Genomic DNA, 19,038 nt, shown 5'->3' on the forward strand with positions numbered 1-19,038 from the left:
TGGTCTGGAAGGCCTGCCTGAGGCTCACACATGTCCTGCTCACCAGGTGTACATCCAGCACATGCGTGCTAAAGAGCATGAGCATCCCCGCCGCCTACGCCTGGTCCGCAAGGGGAACGAGCAGCATGCCTTCACCCGCTGCTTCCATGCCTGGAGTACCTTCCGCAAGGCCCTGGCCTAAGGCAACCACCACCCACCTGCAGCCCCCAAAGAGACCCCAAGCTCTGGGTGAGGAGAGGAAGGGCCTCTCTTCGTCCACCACCTGCCAGCAGAAGCTGTTTGCCGGTGGCAGCCCCTGCTATGGTCATCCCCCAGTGCCATGGTGCTCAATAGCACAGCCCAAGGGGCACCAGTGTGGGTAACCCTATCTAGTGCCCTAAGGGGTCTTGGAAATTAGACTCCCTTCGGTGTGAGCTCCTATGTGATACCCCCTCCCCAGCTAGAAATTAAGTAGACACGGTTGCCCTTTTAAGAGATATTAAATGCTTTTATTTTCAATATTAAAAATCAGCATTATTAATATTAAAACAGTGCTAATGTTAACAAAATAACAGAAAACTCCCAAGGGACAATCTACAGGGAAACCCATTCTGACCCCTACATCCACACATCTGACTGGGCCCTAGTCCTGGGTGCCCAGGGAGCTCCCAGTCTCTCTCTCTCTCTTTCTCTCTCTCTCACACTCACACACACACACACACCCATTCATGTACAGGCTGGGCAGGAGGAAGACACGCTAGCCCAGGAGCAAGTACCAAAATAGTTTTAGAAATGACTGTCCAACCCGGCACTGTCCAGCCAGGCATTAGAAAAATATTCTTTGCAAAGGAGGGGGGAAGGATGGTGTGGAGTGGGAGGTGGCATGGGCTGCCAGCCCCAACTGTCCTTCCCTGTGACAACTGGTTTCCAGGTACTGCCCGTAGAAGGGGCCAGTCCGAGTCCACCCCAGAGTTCCAGGCCCACATCCTGGGGCCAAGGTGGGCAGGTGCTGCTTGCAGATTAGCAAGTATAGGTCTGTGCGAAAGGCTGGGAGGAAACACAGGTCCTGGATCCCAGCTCCAAACAAGGCAGGTGGTGGCCAGGTAGGTCTGGCCTTCCTAGTAAAAGGGAGAGAAGGGTTAGCAGAAGGCCAAGGGAGGTCAAAAGGGGCAGGTGACCTGGCTACTCAGGTGCCACTACTCAGCCTCCTCTCCAGGGCAGGCAAAAGGGCTGCCCCACCCATCTGGGGCAAAGGCCCTGCAGTGACAGCTTGAGGAGGGCTGGCCAGGTCCCTGAGCATGGACCACATCCGGCCCACTGAGGCCAGGTTGTGGCCAGGGGTGTCCCCAGCAAAAGACAAAGATAGCTGGGGTGTCTGTGCCTGCCTGTGTGGGTGGGGGCCCTAGGTAGCAAATAGCTGGGCAGACTTATGGGCCCCAGATCTGGATGGGGCCACACTGCAATGGGAGTGGTGGCCAGTCAGTCTTAGGCCAGGCCTCATTCTCCAGGCTCACCCAGCAGGGCCTAACCTTGTACCTGGGTGATCTCACCAGCTGAAATGGGCTGGCCAAACCAGCCTGAGCCCAAAGCTGCCACCACCTCTTGTTCCAGACACCACCTATGAGATCCAGGGGCTGATGGGCTGGCTGTTTCTTTAATACCAAATGATGAAAATCACATCTATGTAGGCCCCCAAAGCCCCTGACAGGACATCCCTGGAGAGCAGCCAGGCCTTGGAGTACTGTCATTACAGGGGTTGCTAGGATTTCAGGTGTGAAACCACAGCAGGAGGTCCCTGGGGTTGAGGCTGAGAATCAGGTAGAGCCAGAGTCCCCCACACTTGTAGCACCTCATTTAATCAGAATGGCACAGGCTCGAGCCTCATCTTCCACCAGGTTCCTCAGATTCTTCTCAGAGTCCTCTGAAGAGCTGGAGAAATGGGGTGGTAATCAGGATTTGGGGAAAGGCCCCTTCCTTGGCCCTGCATGCCCAGCTCGGACATTAGGTTGGCTGAGGGTAGGGGAGGTAGGCCGTGAAGCCAGGGCAGCCCCTCCTGTGGATCCTGCCCGCCCACCTCACCCCAGGAAATCCTTCACGTCCTCCACCGTGATGTCCCCTGTTGTATCCAGAGTTGTGTCAGCACTGGTGGCCGAATCAATGGACATAGGCGAGAGCGTGGCCTCAGGCAGCTCTGGGGTATCTGCAGGGAGGAAATGATCAGGCCTCTAAGACCCCTGGACACCCTCTGCACCTGGTAGGACAGGACGATAGACCCCCTCACCTTCTCCTGCCCAGCATACCCCTCCCCAGGATCCCAGCCTCGGATCAGCTGCTGCCTCCTGCCCTAATATCTGAGCTGACTGGTGTCCCACTACCCCTATTTCATTCCCAGCCTCTTACCAGTTCCTTTGCTGCAGACAGGATTAGGGCTTCCATCATGGCTCTGTGGGGCCAGGAGGATGCCCAGGGTCCCGTTAGCCTGGCTCAGCTTGGGTGACTCTTGGAGTCTGTAGCTACAGGGACAGGGCCATGATGGGGTCACAGGCAGGCACCTCAAGACTCAAAAGGGCCAAACCCCTGACCTCCCATTCCCAAGACCTGAGACCAGAAAGGGGTGACACCAGGGAGGGCCACTCTTGCTCCACGCAGAACCTGGGGGTGGGGATGACACCAGCCTTGATCAAAGGCCTCCCAGGCCAAGGGCTACCCACTCCGTGCACCTGGCATGGGCAGCGTCATGGGGCCAGCTGATGTCCAGAGAGCAGAGCGGCTCTGTGATGTTCCGGGCACTTAGGGAGAAGCGTTCAAACTCCGATGGAGAAATCAAGTAAAAGCCTGGGTGGGAGAGGATGAGTGCAGAGTGCAGTTAGGAGCCATGACTCCCACCACAGCCCTTCAGCTGGTCTCTGCCCTGCATGTGCTGCTGGCCCTCCCCCACCCTAGCCAGTGCTGTGCCCAACCTCGTGACACTCTCCGGGAATTCTAGACCTGCTCGGGTCCCTTGCCCCAGAAAGCCTTCGCTCACCCTGGCCGTGGCGGGTGAAGACACAGGAGGCGATGCCGCTGATGTCCTCCTTCCGGATACAGGAGTAATGCACCTGGGGCCTCAGGCCCGGCACCGAGAAGACATGCACGTCACCCAGGTTGGTGAGGCAGGCCAGGCAGGTCTCAGCATAATCCTCACAGGCCACGCTGGCAAATGTGGCCAGTGCCACTTTGCGCACGCGACAGCCCTCATGGGCTGTCAGCTTGAACTTGGTCTTGGCGCTCACCTTGGGTAGTGTGAACACCTGGCAGCGGGCAGATGGCCAGTGAGCATAGCCTGGCCCAGTCCACACCCCCAGCCCCTACTTAGAACCCAGCCTGTCACACAGGCCTGTGCCTCTGGCTACTACCACCTCTGTCTGAACACCCTCCCACCCTGCACTGCTACCCTCAGACTTGACCTAGGCTCTACACTGTTCCCAGAAACCTCCCAGGACCTCTCCTATGAGAACCTAGCAAAACCAATCACTCTGGGTTATGAGGGTTAGATGGCTGGTATCCCCCCAAACCATGACTTCCTGCCAGAGCCCCGACGAGTGGGTCAAGGTGGGAACTCAGTGATGTAGGAGGGTCCTGCAGAAATACAAGCTGAGGGACTCAACGTGGTTTTTCAGGGGCACCTCTGCTGGCTGAGTGGGGTCTTCGGGGGGGGGGTTCGGCAGGTAGGGAGTATAGGGGATCCAATGGTATCTAGGACGCCTGGATACCACAGTGGCTCACCTTGAACTGCTCCTCAGATGCGATGAGCACTGCATGGCCACCCTGCATGTCCGGTGCCTGGGCCAGGTCCTGAGAGGCCTCATAGGGCTCGGGCAGTGGGCGGCCACGCCCATCCAACACAGCAATGGCCACCACCGGTGCACGATGCATTAGCTGCACCTCCTTGCCCAGCACAGCCTCCACCACCCGCTCGGGCCGCTTCTCGCTGCCTGCCACTGCCGCTGGCACCTCCAGCGCATAGGCAAACACAGAGCCCGAGTTGGTGCCTGCCCACATGGTGGGTCCATGGTGGGCTGCTGCAGGGCAACAGGCTGGTGAGGCAGGTTGTCTGCCCATACACAACAGCTTCCTCCCCTCCTCTCCTGACACTCTGAGACCCAGGACTGGTTCTCTCCTGTCCCACTTGGGGACCTCGGCCAGCCTTGTTGCCTTAGGCAACCTCTCCTACACTGCTGACCACAATCAGAGCCTCAAATGCTACTCTCCTGAAGAGGCAGGAACAGCCTCTTGGGAATTTCTGTGGGGACGTCAATGGCACACAAATGATGCTGACTTCTCCAACCCTACCCACTGTACCCTAGGCCCCATCTCAGTAACACAGTCCCATCACAAAACCCCAGCTCTCTCCCAACCCCACATCCCATCACCAGCCCTGGCAACACGCATGGAATGGGGCTCTCACCCCTAAGATGCATCAGGATCCCGACCACACCCCAATTCACCCCCACCCCTCCCTTTCAGTGTGTCCTCCATGCAGCAGTCAGATACAAAGTCTCAGGCCTGGGCTGAAATGAACTGAGACCACCTCGCCGGCTCTCCCTATGTGAGCTGAGCCTCTGGGGAAGGCCCTTTAGTGGAGAATCAGACTCAAAACCCAGGAGCCAAGGTGGGCCTAAGCAGTCATGGCTGTGCATCCTGGAAGAATGGATAACATCAGCAACAACCTCAAGGGAAGCTAAACCCCAGTAACAAGTTAAGTGAGCAACGCATGCAGCTGAGATCCCAATGCCCAGCCAGCTGGGGACTGAGCCCCATGGGCCTCCTTACGGGGACTGGTAGAGACCTGTGGGGCTGCCACGTCCAAAGAGTGGGAAAAATCCATTGGATAAAGGACCCTCAACAAATAAATACCAGAAGGAGGGCCCTCTCTCAGACTCAGACTAAAAGACACAGTGAAATTCCATGTGCAGACTAACTGGATGCTGACCCAGCACCAACCACAAAAAGGCATTTTTGAGATGAATGGAGACAGCTGCCTGTGGACCAAGTGTGACAACATACTCCGGGATCAGTGTCAGCCCCATGGGGTGCAATGTGGGCACCATGGCTGTAGGTTACATATGTTAGACACAAACCCAAGTGCTCACACTGGGTTTTCAGCTAAAACACTGCAGCAAGGAAAACAGAGTACAGTGGCAGCAGCACTAGGTGAAGTATGGGGGTGACTACTCGCTATTTTTGTGCATGGTTTAAAGTCCCAATTACACAAGTTAAAAGTTAATCAATGAGCCTGGCCGGCATGGCTCAGAGGCTGAGCATCTACATATGATCCAGGAGACTGGTTTGATTCCCTGTCAGGGAACTTGCCTGGGTTTCTGGCTCAATCCCCAGCAGGGGGCATGCAGGAGGCAGCCAATCGATGACTCTCTCATCATTGATGTTTCTCTCTCTCTCTCTCTCTCTCCCTTCCTCTCTGAAATCAATGAAAACATACTTAAATTTTAAAAAGTCAATCAATGAATTACTGAGTAATTCATTGAGTATCTCATTTCTGTGCAGGATCCACTCAGGGCTCCAACCAGCTGGGGTCAAAGCCAACTCCTTAGCAAGGTGGACACCACCAGTACCTGCCAGAGCCCTCTCCCTTCACTCACAGACCATGTGACAGTCTCCCAACACATGCCCACCTCAAAGCCTTGGCACTGGCAGACCCCACACTCTCCTTCCCCAAATCTTGAGCTCTCAGATCTCAGAGATCCTGCTGGCTCACTCACCAACCCTGTGCCATCAGAAATTCCAGGGGAACTGTTTGGGTGGCCTGGCACACAGTAGGCACTCACTGTAACACTTTCCAACCCCTGGAAGACGCTGTCCCACCCTCCACCCCACTGCCCATTTTCTAGATGGCCAACTGAGGCCCATTTCTCCAACCCGTCACTTCCCTGGCCTCACCATCTCGGAGAAACGTGTCAGCAAAGTAGAGGCAGCGCACCACACCCGAGAGGGAGTCATCAGCTGAGCGGGCCTCAATGCGGCGCTGCACGGGAGCCATTTCCACGTCCTGGGGGCAGGCCTGCTCTGCCAGGTGCGCGTTGGCCTCCTGCAACTGGAGGAGCATGGGGTTCCAGGACACAGTCTTCTCCCACACAGCCTCGCACCCCACATTCCATCACCCTCCCCAGCTCACCCTGATCCCCCTGGGGCTGCTGAGGGTGGGCAATAACAGGTGAGCAGACACAGGGTTCCCGGCCAGGGGCCAGTCCTGGCTCCATTTCTACACCACAGTCTAGGGAGGTGCTGCCTGGCAGCCTGGCCCAGCTCACCTTGCTGTTGGTATTAACAGTCCGTTTCTTGCCTGAGACTCGGCTCTTACGGATGCGCCGGAAAGACTGGCGCAGTGACTTCTTGAGCGACTTCACACGGGAGAGCGGCCCCTCCATGGCCAGGGAGTCATTGGGGTGAAGAGTGCACCTGGGGGCAGACAGGTGCTAGCTGTGCTATGGATCAGCCTCCTGGAGCAGCGGTGCTCCTGCTGGCCCAAGGGGCCAGGCATTAGGATCCCAGGTCAGGAAGCCCAAACCCCTCTCTGTGGCCCTGCCAACCCAGCAGCTGCTGGGCTTAGACCTCTATCAGCAGCACTTCACATAAGGTTGAAGCTGCCAAAAATGACAGAGCCACCTTCACCACACTGTATCTTACGGGGGAAACTGAGGCCTAGGTGGGAGTGAAGAAACACCAGAGGTCCCATAGGAGGTTGAGGCCAGGTGGAGATGCAGACCCCATCTCACCAGGCTCCGGATCCACACCCCACAAACCTGGCCAGCACAGGGCTCTTGCGCTGGTAGTCAAAGAGGCCAAAGCCATGACTGGTGCCAAAGGCCACGAGGCTCCACTCTGTGTGTAGCGTGACGGCAGTGACTGCAGCTGGTGGCAGACACTGAACCAGCACTCGGGGCTGGAAGCCAGCAGGCCAGGGCAAGGGACCGGTGCGTGGGCTCAGCCGCTCATGGCCCTTCCACGTGAAGCCCTCTCGGTCCTGGAGGAGGTCCACACTGGCCACGCCGACTGCCTGTTCTGACGGCACATCGCTGAGCTCCAGAACCAGCACCTGAGCACACAGCCAGGGCAGGAGAGGCATCAGCGCAGAGATAGGGCCACCCATGCCCCACCTGAGCCTACAAAGTCACTGCCAGGGTGGTCCTGGAATTGTCTCGTTTATCCATTGAATAAGCACTTATTGGATGCCTACTGTATACCGGGGCCTGCACAGAGGAACACACTGACCAAGACCCACCAGTCCCTGCCCTGCTAGAGCAAAGTAACCCACCACCACCACACCTGTCTCCCATTTAGCAATAAGCACATGTTGAGTACCTTCTGTATCCTCTATGAGTGCTGGAGGAATAGCGCTGACCAAGACCTGCTGGTCCCTGCCCTCCCGGGTTCATCTAACATCTGTGCTCCAGCCCTAGCCCTAACTCTCCATGGTTCCCTATAGCCAGAGCTTGGACTTAAGGCACCAACAACAGGCCCACCTGCTTGGCTGTCCTCACCCCAGCCAGCCCAACCTGGGGCCCCATTCCCATCTCTGGGCTTTTGCCCTTTCTGGTACCCTCTACTACCACTTCACCAGACCTTCCTCTTCCAAAAATCCCTCCAAAACCCCCAACCCTGGGACACCTTAGGCTTACCTGGCCTGCAGTGCCAGCCACCACCATCTGAGCTGTGTACTTGCAGAGTGCCACCTTCTGTACCCCAAGCCGGGGATCATCACTGTAGGGGTCAAAGCAGCCCACCTAGGAAGTGGGATGGAGTGATGACACAGGGCTAAGCAAGGACCAGGCTCCTGGGGTTGGGGAGGGGCCCACCTTGCGGAAGGGCGGCCAGTCATCTTCGGTGGCCTGGGCCAGACTGTCGGCGTGCTCACAGTCTGTCTGGAAGAGGCCAGCTGTGCTCAGCTTGTAGAGCGGCCGCAGTGCCACGCCAGAGGCATCCCAGAACCTCACAGTGCCATCCTCGTGACTGTAGGGAGGAAGGCATCAGGCATACACCAGGTCCCTGCACATGCCTCCATCCACTCATGCCATAACCATCACTGAGCACTTACTGCCTAAGCCAAAAACTGCCCACACACCTACTGTATACAGCAAATAAGATACACCTACTGACTAGGCAGAAATACTAAGTGCCTACTATATGCCAGGCCACATGCACCTGGGCCCTTCAAAAAAGGTGAGGGGTATGGAAATAATCACCAGTGCGATGGGTAGGAAATGGAGGGAGGGGTGATCCAGGGCACAAAGGACGAGGGGTTCTGTCTTCACTGGGTCACCCAGAGAAAGTGATCAGGACTGTTAGGTGGTCACAGAGCCAAGGATCAGCTGGGACATGAGGCAGAAGCAGGAAGACTGGGAGGCCAGCAGGGAGAGGGAGGAAGAACAGGCAAATCTGGGGTGCAGCCTCAGATGGGAACCCCTGACATGAGGAGTGAGTGTGTGGGACTGGATGGGAAGCTCCCAGCAGCCCTGAAAGCCATGGTTAAGTTTTTCAAGCAGGAGGGGGAGGCAGAGTTGGAGGCCCAAAGATCCCAGCACAGAAAGGCAGCAGGGGCAGGGCAGGAAGTTAGGGTCTGAGTCACTGGGCACGTCAGCACCCGCCAGACCCAGGCCAGGCTCTCCAACACCTGCCCCGGGCTGCTCAGCATGGGCTGGCCCAGATTTTCCAGTCCCAGGGCAGACTAGGTGGGTGGAGCTCAGTTCCAGGCCAAAAGGCAGGGCAGGGAGGGGCTTGAATCAGGGTCTAGGGAAACTACAATCCCAACCCACCCTATTAAAGGGGTGACTGGGTCCCACCAAGGGCCAGGTCTGAGTCACTGGGCAGGTCAGCACCCACCTGGTCTAGGCCGGGCTCTCCCATACCTGTGTGGGCTGTACCTGGCCCCACTCGCCCACATACACACGCACACACATGTGTCACAACTGTGCTTGGCCATGGGACTAGGTCTGCCCTACCCAGTCAGCAGCAGCCCTCGTTGAGATGGTTCCTGGGCCAGGTTCCGGCCCCCGGTGATGGGCCAGCTCTGGGAGAGGAAGGCGAAGGCATCAGTGGAAGGTCAGGACAGATGTCCTCTCTCTTTCACCCTGGGATTACCATCTGGGCCCAAACTGCTTCTGAGTTCCCAATGTACACCTGGCACATTCCCACCTCCAGGTCTGTGCGTGGGCAGTGCCCTTCACAAGGAACACCATCCCCCACAAGGTCCTGCCCAGCACCGTGCCCAGGTACACACCGAGGCACTGGAGGCAGGCTGGGGGCTCTGCTGTTCCCCAGCGCTCACAATGCGGGCCCACAGCTTGGCAGGGACATTGGCAACATGGGCCGAGCACGTGATAGCAGATGAATGCAATGGGGCCAGGTACGGAGCAGGCACAACTGGCCAGCCGGGCATTTGCAGATCTAACACCACCAACTCTTCTTCGAGCAGCACAGCCAAGGCCTGGGGCTCGTCAAACTCTGTGGGATAGGGGCATGGTAAGGAGCATGGTCACAGGCAGCGCTGGCAGGGTGGGGGAGGGCAACTCACCATCCTCTGGTCGCGTGCTGTGCACCGTGAAGAAGTCAATGATGCGGGAGGTGAAGTCTAGTGTCACCAGGGTGTCAGCCCGGAGCACACTCACACAGTGGCGGTCACCATAGCTGGCACGGGGCATGCCGCCACTGAAGATGATAAAGTGGCCCCTATACAGGGGTTGGGGAGTGATGTGAGCCACCTGGGCCTGGAGCATATACTGTCCAACCCAGAGAGCATCACAAGCCAACCCTGAGCCCCAGAGCCCAGGCTCCACCCCCAGCCAGACACAACCCAACCCACACCTGAGACCCAACTCCCCACCTACCCAGATTCACAGTTTCGCCACAGAATCTTATTGATGGCTTTGCAGGGGAAGGGGCCTGGAAGGATAGGACAGTGTCAGGCTCATTTACTTGCCAGGACTAGAAGCACCTCAGGTCACAATTCTCACTCTTTCTCCCATCCTGCCCACATCACTCCCTGCCTCAAAGCTGCTTCCTGCCTCCCCAAGGGGAAGGCCCACTGCCCCTAACCATCTACCTCGCAGTGGGAGAGGGAGCTATCCTTTGCAGATTTGGCCTGGCACCACCACCTTCCACAAGTCCTCCTGGATGCCCCCACAAAGGCCAGGCAGCAAGAGTGCCTGAGCTTGGGATGGATCCCCGTCAACCCTTCCCTCAGTCTGCCCAGCACTCACCATAGGGCATGGTGGCCACTGTAGGCTGCGTGACTGGGGAACCGCCAGTGTCCGCAGACCAGATGGCGTAGCTGCCGTCGCTGTGGGAGCTGACCAGCGTGCTGCCACTACGTTCCCAGCACAGGCTCTCCAGCTGCTGTGGGGCAGGGCAGATGGGCATGAACAGGCAGCCACAGTACAGGGCCCTGGCTGTGGGCACCAGTCTCCCACACAAACCTGGTTGCCCAGGAAGACACGGTCTGCACACTGCGCTGCCTGGTTCCAGATGACCAGCAGGCCCCGGCTGTAGCCAATGAGGATCTTGGTGGGGTCCCGCAGGTGTCCCTGCAGGGACTCCACAGGGCCCAGTGCCTTCCCACACCGGTAGTCATCTGGCAAACTGCAGAGGGAGCACAGGTGAGCCAGCAGGAGCACTGCCCAGGCACAGAGCGGGTGTGGGAAGTCCACCTGCCTCTCACCTTCGCAGAACCTCGTCAGGGCCAAGGGTCTGACCCTCAATCAGCATCAGGGTGGAAACATCCAGGAAGAAGACGCTGCCACCCTCTGTGCCCAGAGCTGCCATGTTGCCAGCAGCCACAAGCAGGACCACTGTGATGTGGGCGAGGGTGGGCGGGCCGCTATGGGAGATGAGGGGAGGTGGGTGAGGGTTTGGGCCCATTCACCTGCTGAGGAGGGGTGCAGAGGGTGCTGGTGAACTGCTACTCCTAGATAATTATGGTCCCTGCGCTCACTGGGGCCTGATTATCCACTGGGCTGGCGAACTGGGAAGGCAACCGTGGTGGCATCATAATTAACTCCCTCAATTATTCATCAGGATGTCAGTGGGGAGAGGGATAAGTATAGGTTCCCAGGTCTTGGAGGTGGGTTCCAAGCCCCTCCTACCCACCAGGAGGGAAAGGCAGGAACCAGGCTACTGCCTAGACCAGAAACAGGAGGTCCAAGACACTCTGCTGCTCCCTGGAGCATCCTATCAGCACCTCACACAGCACAGCCTGGCAGGACACTCCTTGCCCCCAAACTTGCCCTTTTACCTGTACACACTATGGTCTGTCACCTCAGCACCAACTAGAGACACCAAGAGATCCTTGCTAATGTCAGTTCAGCGTAGACCTGGCCCGTACCCCCAGACACCTCTGCCATTGCAGGGAGCACAGGCCACCCATCAGGTATGGGAAGTCTGAGACACAATGCACACTGGCCCATCCTGCATCTCCTGGTGTTGCAGTGATTCTGGAGCATAAACCCCACCTGCTCACCCAGGCTTAGCCAGAACTTCCCTCTAACACCAGCCAAGTCCATGTAGCACTTCTCAGTGACGAGGGGTCCAAAGGCTGCCTTTTGGGACCCAGGCTAAGCTCAACATACCCTGCCACCCTAACTAGGCAGCTTTCCGTCCTTACCACACCTTTGCAAGGCTGGCTGCCCCATGCCCAGTGGCTGGTCCCAGCCAAGTCCACCAGTACCTGGCACCATCAAAGCCCAGCCGACTGGGCAGCTGAAAGCTGAGTGTTTCCTCCAGGTGAGCACAGCCATTATGGTGGATGATCTCCCAGAGATGCAGACTGCTGTCATCCAGCAGGGTCAGGAGGCGGCCCTAAAGGGTGTGCAGAGACCAAGACTAGGCTGGTGGGACTTGGGAAGAGGGAGGGGAGGCCTAGGGTCCACAAGCCAGCCGGCTGGGGCAGAGGCTCACCTGGCCAGGTAAGAAGTGCATCTGGGTGACCGTGGCCATTTCTCGGTGTAGGCCGGTGAATTCCACACCAGGTGCGCCATAGCTAAAGACAATGGGTCAAGGACAGAAAGCAGCAGATACAGACTGAGATGCCCAAGCCTCCTCCTTCTTTAGGATCATTCTGATAGGTCCCAGTCAGCCCTGCCAATCCAGGAGCCCTCCAAGTCCAGGTGGGCCCCCTCCCTGAAGAAGCATGGCCCGGCACCCCCAAGTTATCCTCAAGCTCAGAATGCAGGCTCCACTCAGCTTCTGCAAGTGATGCTGAAGTACAACCTTCACATCTTCATCTACAACATGGGGTAGTGACTCCCACCTTAGGGCTGACCCTGGGCAAGTGAGAAAAAAAAACATGCTCAGCACACATGGCCCAGGCCTGGCACATGGCCAGGCTCCACTCTACATCAGCCTCAGGAGGTCTGTGTGCACAAGAGCTGGCCCCGCAGCCGGATCACACAGACAGAGATGCCAGGCCAGGTCTGGGCAGGAAAGCCCAAAGCAGAGAATAGTCCAGGCTGCTTCTTCCCACTGCTTCAGGCCCAATTCCAGCCGTGGGCAAGGAAATCAACTTTCCTCTGGGGCAGGCAAGCAGGCAGGCAGCGGCCCCCACTGAGAGAAGAGGCTGAGGCCTGTCCATTTTACAAACCAGAACACAGAGGCTTGAAGAGGTTGGGTGATCTGCTTCAAGTGCCTGGCATCGGTACCAGAATCCCAGCAACTCCAGGTCTGACAGTGGACAAGTAGGGCCTAGGGGGCCCCTGGAGGAGAGGGCAAGGGAGAGGTCAGCAACGTTGCCTGGGACAATGCAGGAGCCAGGCGGTTGCTTGGAGCTGGAGTTAGGATTCCCTGCTGGAGCTGGGAGAACACAGAAGAGGGGACAAAAGAGGGGGCAGGAGTGTGGGCAGGAACCAGAGTCACCAAGGAGACAGGGGGAGGGGCGGCTTCTGTGTCCAAGGCCGCTTTCTCAAGCCTCAGTTTCCCAGCCCAGGGGTGGTTAGGGGGCAGGAAGGAGGGACCGGGGGAGAGCTCAGGCCTCCTCTCAGGCTCTCCTGGTCTGTACAAGTTCTTTGTAAGCATGAGGAGCCAGTGCCCAAGAAAGACCAGGACCCAGGAGGGCCAGCTCAAGAGGCTAACAGACCCATGGCACCAGCACTGTGAGACACCAACTGCAGGAACATGATGCACGTGTGGGGCAGGACAGCACTTGAGGGCTAGGAGCAGCAGTCCAGGAAGTGGGTGTTGATGGTGGCCGGGAGAACTGGGCCCAGCCACACCCCCTAATGTAGGCAAGCTCACCAACTGCAGACCCAGATGCCCACCCCTGCCTGGCCAGTGCCCTGCCCCCATCCCTTCTCTCCCCTCTCATTTTGTGCCATCCAATGTCCCCATCGAGGACACTGAGACCCAGAGGGTCACATGCAGAGGGGTGGAGGTGGGCACCCCACACCAAGCAGCCACCAGGCATCTCGGTTTGCCTGAGTGGGGGGCAGGGCTTCACTCAGGCAGTGGAGGTGGGATGCTCTGTGCCAGGCGAGAAGGAGTTCAGCTGTCCGCCTGCCCCAGCCCTCCCAGCACTGCCGGAGAAAATGCCCGCTTTGTGCCACACACACAGCCCATTGTGCAACTGCCAGCATCCAGGTGGGGGCCGAGCTGCGCTCACCATGCTGAGCCTGGCACTTCCCCAGCCCCTCGGCTAAACATGTGTCTCACAATCGTACACGTATGTGTGCCCAATCACCAGGGAAAGGCCCACTGTGTGACCCTGGTCAACCCACCAACCTAAATAGGTACCAAGACTGACTAGCCCCTTGGCCCAGCCACCCTAGTCATGGCTGGGACAATCAATCCCAGGGTCACCTAGGTAACTGGCTGGCTGAAATGCAGCAAGGGAGTAAGGGAGTACCCCACCCCCACCCCGTTATCTCTGTGAGGAGGTATCTCAGGGCAGAAGCTACATCAGCCTCCAGCAAGATCCAGATACCTTCCCTGGCCTCCCAGGCTGGGCGCTGCTCAAGGAGCCCAGCACACAGGGAGCTGAAAGCAGGTGGTCCTCACAGTCCCAAAGGCTGTGTCCCGCAAAGGATACATCTTGACGGCCCCAGACCTGGTGCCAATGGCCATGATGCGAAGCTCGGGGTCAAAGGCCAGGGCGCTGGGCTGGTTTGGGAAGCCATGCTCCACGGTCTGTAGGGTGAGGGGAGGGCACTTGCACAGGCTTGGCTGCCCCGGCCCACCCTGAGGCCCACCCCAAGGCAGCCTTCAGGCTCTGCTGCACCTTGTGCCTAGAGGCACAGACTGAAGCTTGGTGAGGCGTCATGCTGTCTGGGACCCCCGTGAAGTCCATGGCATTCCCCAAACACAGACCCCATGTGGAGGTCAGAAGTCAACACCCAAGGTCACCTAGGCAGAGGCTCTTGACAATCTGCCCAACCCCCAGAGTCAGAGACAGGGAGACTGAGGGCCAGAGGAGCTTCCTGATCAGTCCCTGAAGGTGTCACCCACTTACCAGACTTGGGTTCCCCAGCTGAAAATTGAGCAACATGAACCCCCACCCCCATCTGTGGTGGGGACGGTGTGAAGAGAGCCTGTGCACGGGGTGGTATTAATGGAATGGCTTCCACCGGAGTTCTCTGCTCCTGGCAGGGCCAGTCCCAGTGTAGACTGGTGCCAGCTCCACCAGCCTAGCTTGGGCTTTTCTCCGTTGCCCGCCCACCCAAAAAGTTCATACTTATCCCCTGAGGCCTAGCTGGGGGGGCCTCTCCCTGGGAAGCCTACACTCCCAACCCCATGTCCTTAACACCAATGTAGGATACTACCTGTGGGTCACAGGTACCTCCTGACCACTATCTCAGCAAGACACACATTTTGTACGAAACCTTGATAGCCCTGGTTGGGTGGCTCAGTTGGTTGGAGCATCGTCCAGGACACCAAAACATTGCAGGTTCCATTCCTGGTCAGGGCACATACATAGGCTGAGGGTTTGATTCCCAGTTCGTACACATACAGGAGGAAAACAATGTTTCTCTCTCTCCCCCCCCCCCCTTCCTCTTAAAAAAGAAACCCTGATGCCCAGGCCTGTTGCCCCAGCCTCCCTCCTGCCTCAATTCATCCAGGCAGGGGCTGAACCCTCTGGACAATTGGCTTGGCCTTGGGCTAGTCAGTCTTCTCCAAGCCTTAGTTTCCCATCTGGGCACTGGGGGCAGTGAGTCTACCTGAAGATACAGTTGACCATTTGACTGAGGGTGGAGGGCAACTTCCCTTTCCCACCAGCACTGCCATGCCAATGCTGGATCTGACCATGTCTGGCCAGTCCCCTCCTCTGTTCAGGAACCCTCCTGCCCCCGTGGCTCCCAGCTTACTAGAGTCAAAGCTCAGTCCTCACATCTGGCCCTTGTCTTCCTCCTTCCATTCTCTTCCCTGCTCACCTGACTGCAGGCCCATTGGCCTTTTGATCTCCTCCAATTTACTAGGCAGGTTCCTGCCTCAGAGCCTTTGCCTCTACTATCCCTCTACTTGGAATATGCCTCACCCAGCACTCCCCAGCACTCAGGTCTCAGTTTAGGCATCAACTCCTCAGAGGGCCCCCTAAACCACCGACTATAGCAGCCATCCTCACTCACATGCTCCAGGCCCTCACCCTACTTTATTTTATCCATAGCACTGACCACCATCCAAACTGTTGCATATTTTACTCTTCTGTGTTTGTTTTAAATCCTCTCCCGATGATATTTTTGCCATTGCTTTTCAGAAAAAGTGGAAGAGAGAGAGAGAGAGAAACATCAATGTGAGAGAGACACATAGATTGGTTGCCTCCCACACGCACCCCGACCAGGGCCGGGGATTGAGCCGGCAACCAAGTTATGTGCCTTTGGCCGGAATCAAACCTGGGACAATTCAGTCCGCAGGCTGACGTTCTAACAACGTAGCCAAACAGGCTAGGGCTTTATGGTTTTGTTTTGGCTTTTCACTGTCTCCTCCGCTAGGACATCAACTCTCTGAGTGAAGACATATTTGTCCCTTTTGGTCACTGCAGTGTCTCCACTACCTAGGAGAACTCACACACAGTAGAAGCTCAGTATTTGTTGACACAGAGTGGACATCCCACAGGCAACTTGTAGACAGAAATGGGATGCAGACCCAAGACTGAGTCCAAAGTTGATGTTTGCCTCCGAGAACCCCCACTACAGAATTTGGGGTCTATTCTCATTTTACTTTGGGGGGTCTATTCTTTTTTTTTTTTTTTTTAGGGAGGGGGAGAAAGAGAGAAACATCAATGATGAGAGCGTCATCATTGATTGGCTGCCTCCTGCACGCCCCTGACTGGGGATCGAGGACGCAACCCAGGCATGTGCCCTGACCGGGAATCGAACTGAGATCTCCTGGATCCTAGGTCAATGCTCAACCGCTGAGCCACACCCAGCCAGGCTGGGGGTCTATTCTCTAGTGATCACTTACCACCCTCTCTGGTGCGCCAGCCCCTTGCCCAAAACCACCTCCTTCCCACCATTGCAGCCCACTCAGAATGGGACCTCAGTCTTAGTGGGGAGCCCTCACCTTTTCCCAAACCAGGCCAGCCAGGTGAAGCTAAGCCTTCAAACCTCCCCACCATCTGTCGCAGGTCCTCACTTCACACCCCAACTCACTGGCTGAGGAAGTGACACCTTGGCTCAGTGCCTGCCCCCACCATCATTCTTCTTTCACCTCACAGAGGCTCACCCTCTTAGCCACCAGCACAGGAAGGGGCCACCTAGGAGCACCTTCCCTCTAGGCCCTGCAGGATTCTTCTGGCAGGCTCTTGGTGACTGAGGGTCCTGGCAGCAGCCACCACCACCTCAGAAATCCTGTCTGGTGCCTCAGCCACTCCAGGTTCAGCCACCCCAGAGCCTCCTGGTGGACAAAAGTCTCCTCTTGGACCAAGCAGCACCCAAAGCTAAAGTCAAATCCCTAATAATAAGGAGAAGCAAGGACAAAGTGACCCAGTTCCATCTGTGACTTTTGGCAAGTCATCACCCCTCTCTGAACCTCAATTTTCTCACCTGTACAACAAGGATAATAACTCAGATTCCCAGAGCAATCAGCCGGCTCTGAGGCTAAAATTGACACCCTGGGAGGAGTTAGAAGGGGCATGCTGGGGGCTAACTACCACACACCAATGCAGAGGGAGGTGGGGGGGCTGGAGGCAGCCTTAGCTGCTCTCGTCCTACCCAGAAAAAGGAAGAAGGGGCAGCCCTCCACCCCCACCTTAGTCTAGGTTGCATGGCCCATGTGGCACAGGTAGCCAGAGCCCACAGCAGGGAGAAAAGTGGCCCCATTTCAAGGGAAACTGAGGCCCCACCATTTGAAGTGCAATTGGGTACACAACCTGGCATCTACCCTGGAGCCCCCCGCAGGGCAAAGCCGAGCGAGGCAGAGTCTAAGCCCTAGGTGAGGGAGGAGAGGAACAGGGAAGGGATTTCCCAACCCTCACCCTCCAACATCTGCCTCCTCTCCCCACCCCTCCCGCCCCACCTGGGTGTGAAAGCAAAACAAATCCCAGCCCTGGGCTGCCCCAGGGACGGACAGGGATGTGGAGGAGCCCCCGAAGAGGGATAAAAAGACAGAGGGAGGCCGAATGAGAATTCGAGAGACCCACACAGGGATATGGAGAGATGGGGAGAGGCCGGCAGGAAGAGACAGGCAAAGACTCAGAGATGCAGACGGAAAGGCAGAGAAATAAAGAGGCATCGAGATGGTGGGAACTGAGAGGAAATACGCAGAGATTCACAAGGACAGAGGCAGGAACACCCCCTCCCCAGATACACGGGCAAAGGCTGCAGACAGCGAGGCGGTCAGAGTCAGAGGGAGGGGCAGCGAGGCCCGCAGACCCGGGGAGGCTGACCCGGAAAGTCAGCGCGACCCACAGCCGCCGAGGGTCGGCGCGGGCGGGGGCGAGGAGTGGGGCGGGCCGAGGCGCGCCGGGCCCCGCGCCGCGCTCCAGCCGGCGCCCGCCCCCGGCCCTACGTGGCTCCGACGCCCGGGCCCCCAGCCCCGGCCCGCACCCTCCCGCCCAGCCCGGGCCGCCAGCGCCGCACCTTGTTGAAGGCAAAGAGCTCCTGCTTGAGCTTCTCGCGCTGCGGGTCAGCTCCCTGCCGCCGGAACCGAAACTTCATCATCTTGCGTCCGTCCGCCGGCGCCGCGCCCGCCGCCGCCGCCCGCAGGATGCGCCGCACGGCCCCGCCGGTCCTGAGGCGCAGGCGGGGCGCCAGGAGGTGCGCCGGGCGGCCCGGGCGCGGGCGTGCGGGGCGGAGCCTCCACGAAGGTGGGCACAGCGCGCGACTGACGCGCCGCCCCACCAATGGGCACGCCCGTGCTCCGCCAGCCCCGCCCCTGCCGGCCAGACAATGGGAGCCGCGCCGGGACGCGCCGCCAGGCTGCTGGCGAAGAGACGCCTGCCGACTGCGCGTCCGGCGCGGGGCCTGCCGGGACTTGTAGTCCGCGAGCCAAGGTGCCGGCGGACTGCTGGAGGCGAGCTTGGGCAGGGGTCGTCGCGGGCTCCAAAGCCTGGAAGGCGCCTTTTCCCTCCTCCAACGAGCGAGCGACGTGCCTATTCAGGTAATGAGGTATCCCTATCCCGAAAGCCAGGAGAGTTCTGACTGCAGCAACTCCCTGGCCCCTCAACCTCAGTTTCCCCATCTAGGCCGTTGGCCCAATGTTTACCAGTTTCTCGGGACACCACTTTGTTCTCCAGTGTGCTAGAACATCCTCCCTCGACATGCTTTTTGCCCTGGCTGTGTGGTCAAGATGAAAAGAAATAGGAAGGCCCTCAGCCCCCAGCTCCTGGGGAGCTCCTACACGTCCCTCAGGATCCGACACAAACGGCTCTATGTGGCAGCACGGGATTCTTTTAGCAGTTCCATCAGCCAAATAGAGGGACAGCCAGCAGAGAGTAGAGGCTCTTCCTCAGGAGGTGACAATTGGGAAGGTCCTGAGATTGGATTTGGGCTTTTCCAAGATGGGGGAAGGGCCTCCCCTGAGCAGGGAACTGTATAAACACAGCTGTGCCCTGCCTCCACTCCGGGGGGACAATGGACTTGTCCC

The 19,038-nt window shown here is 58.0% G+C and overlaps 2 protein-coding genes across 5 annotated transcripts in view; one reads left to right on the forward strand and one right to left on the reverse strand.

Annotated features, from left to right (window-relative positions):
* Positions 1-541, forward strand: part of FLII (FLII actin remodeling protein) — a 13,748-nt gene extending 13,207 nt beyond the window's left edge. For all 3 annotated transcript variants that reach the window (XM_081162695.1, XM_081162696.1, XM_081162697.1), the window contains exon 30: positions 47-541. In XM_081162695.1, coding sequence (XP_081018821.1) covers positions 47-181 — 135 coding nt within the window. In that variant the 3' untranslated portion in view covers positions 182-541. The remainder of the gene's footprint in view (positions 1-46) is intronic.
* Positions 467-18,208, reverse strand: LLGL1 (LLGL scribble cell polarity complex component 1). Of its 2 annotated transcripts, none has more exons than XM_081162699.1 (23): positions 18,033-18,208; positions 14,048-14,145; positions 11,926-12,007; positions 11,696-11,826; positions 10,691-10,849; positions 10,449-10,611; positions 10,233-10,365; positions 9,861-9,915; positions 9,548-9,702; positions 9,254-9,477; positions 8,976-9,043; positions 7,833-7,986; positions 7,656-7,760; positions 6,780-7,072; positions 6,288-6,435; positions 5,917-6,070; positions 3,745-4,040; positions 3,005-3,269; positions 2,700-2,814; positions 2,380-2,492; positions 2,059-2,179; positions 1,829-1,908; positions 467-1,097 (listed from the first exon to the last, which is right to left on the reverse strand). In XM_081162699.1, exons 1-22 carry the CDS (start codon positions 18,111-18,113, stop codon positions 1,830-1,832), a joined length of 3,192 nt encoding a protein of 1,063 aa, XP_081018825.1. In that variant the 5' UTR covers positions 18,114-18,208; the 3' UTR covers positions 467-1,097; position 1,829. The 2 variants fall into 2 exon arrangements, with proteins under 2 accessions (XP_081018825.1, XP_081018824.1); XM_081162698.1 differs by having other exon boundaries at positions 10,233-10,368.
* Positions 18,209-19,038: the final 830 nt, after the last annotated feature.

Source organism: Miniopterus schreibersii, assembly GCF_964146895.1.
Source record: "Miniopterus schreibersii genome assembly, chromosome: 16".
Classification (NCBI taxonomy): Eukaryota; Metazoa; Chordata; class Mammalia; order Chiroptera; family Miniopteridae; genus Miniopterus; species Miniopterus schreibersii.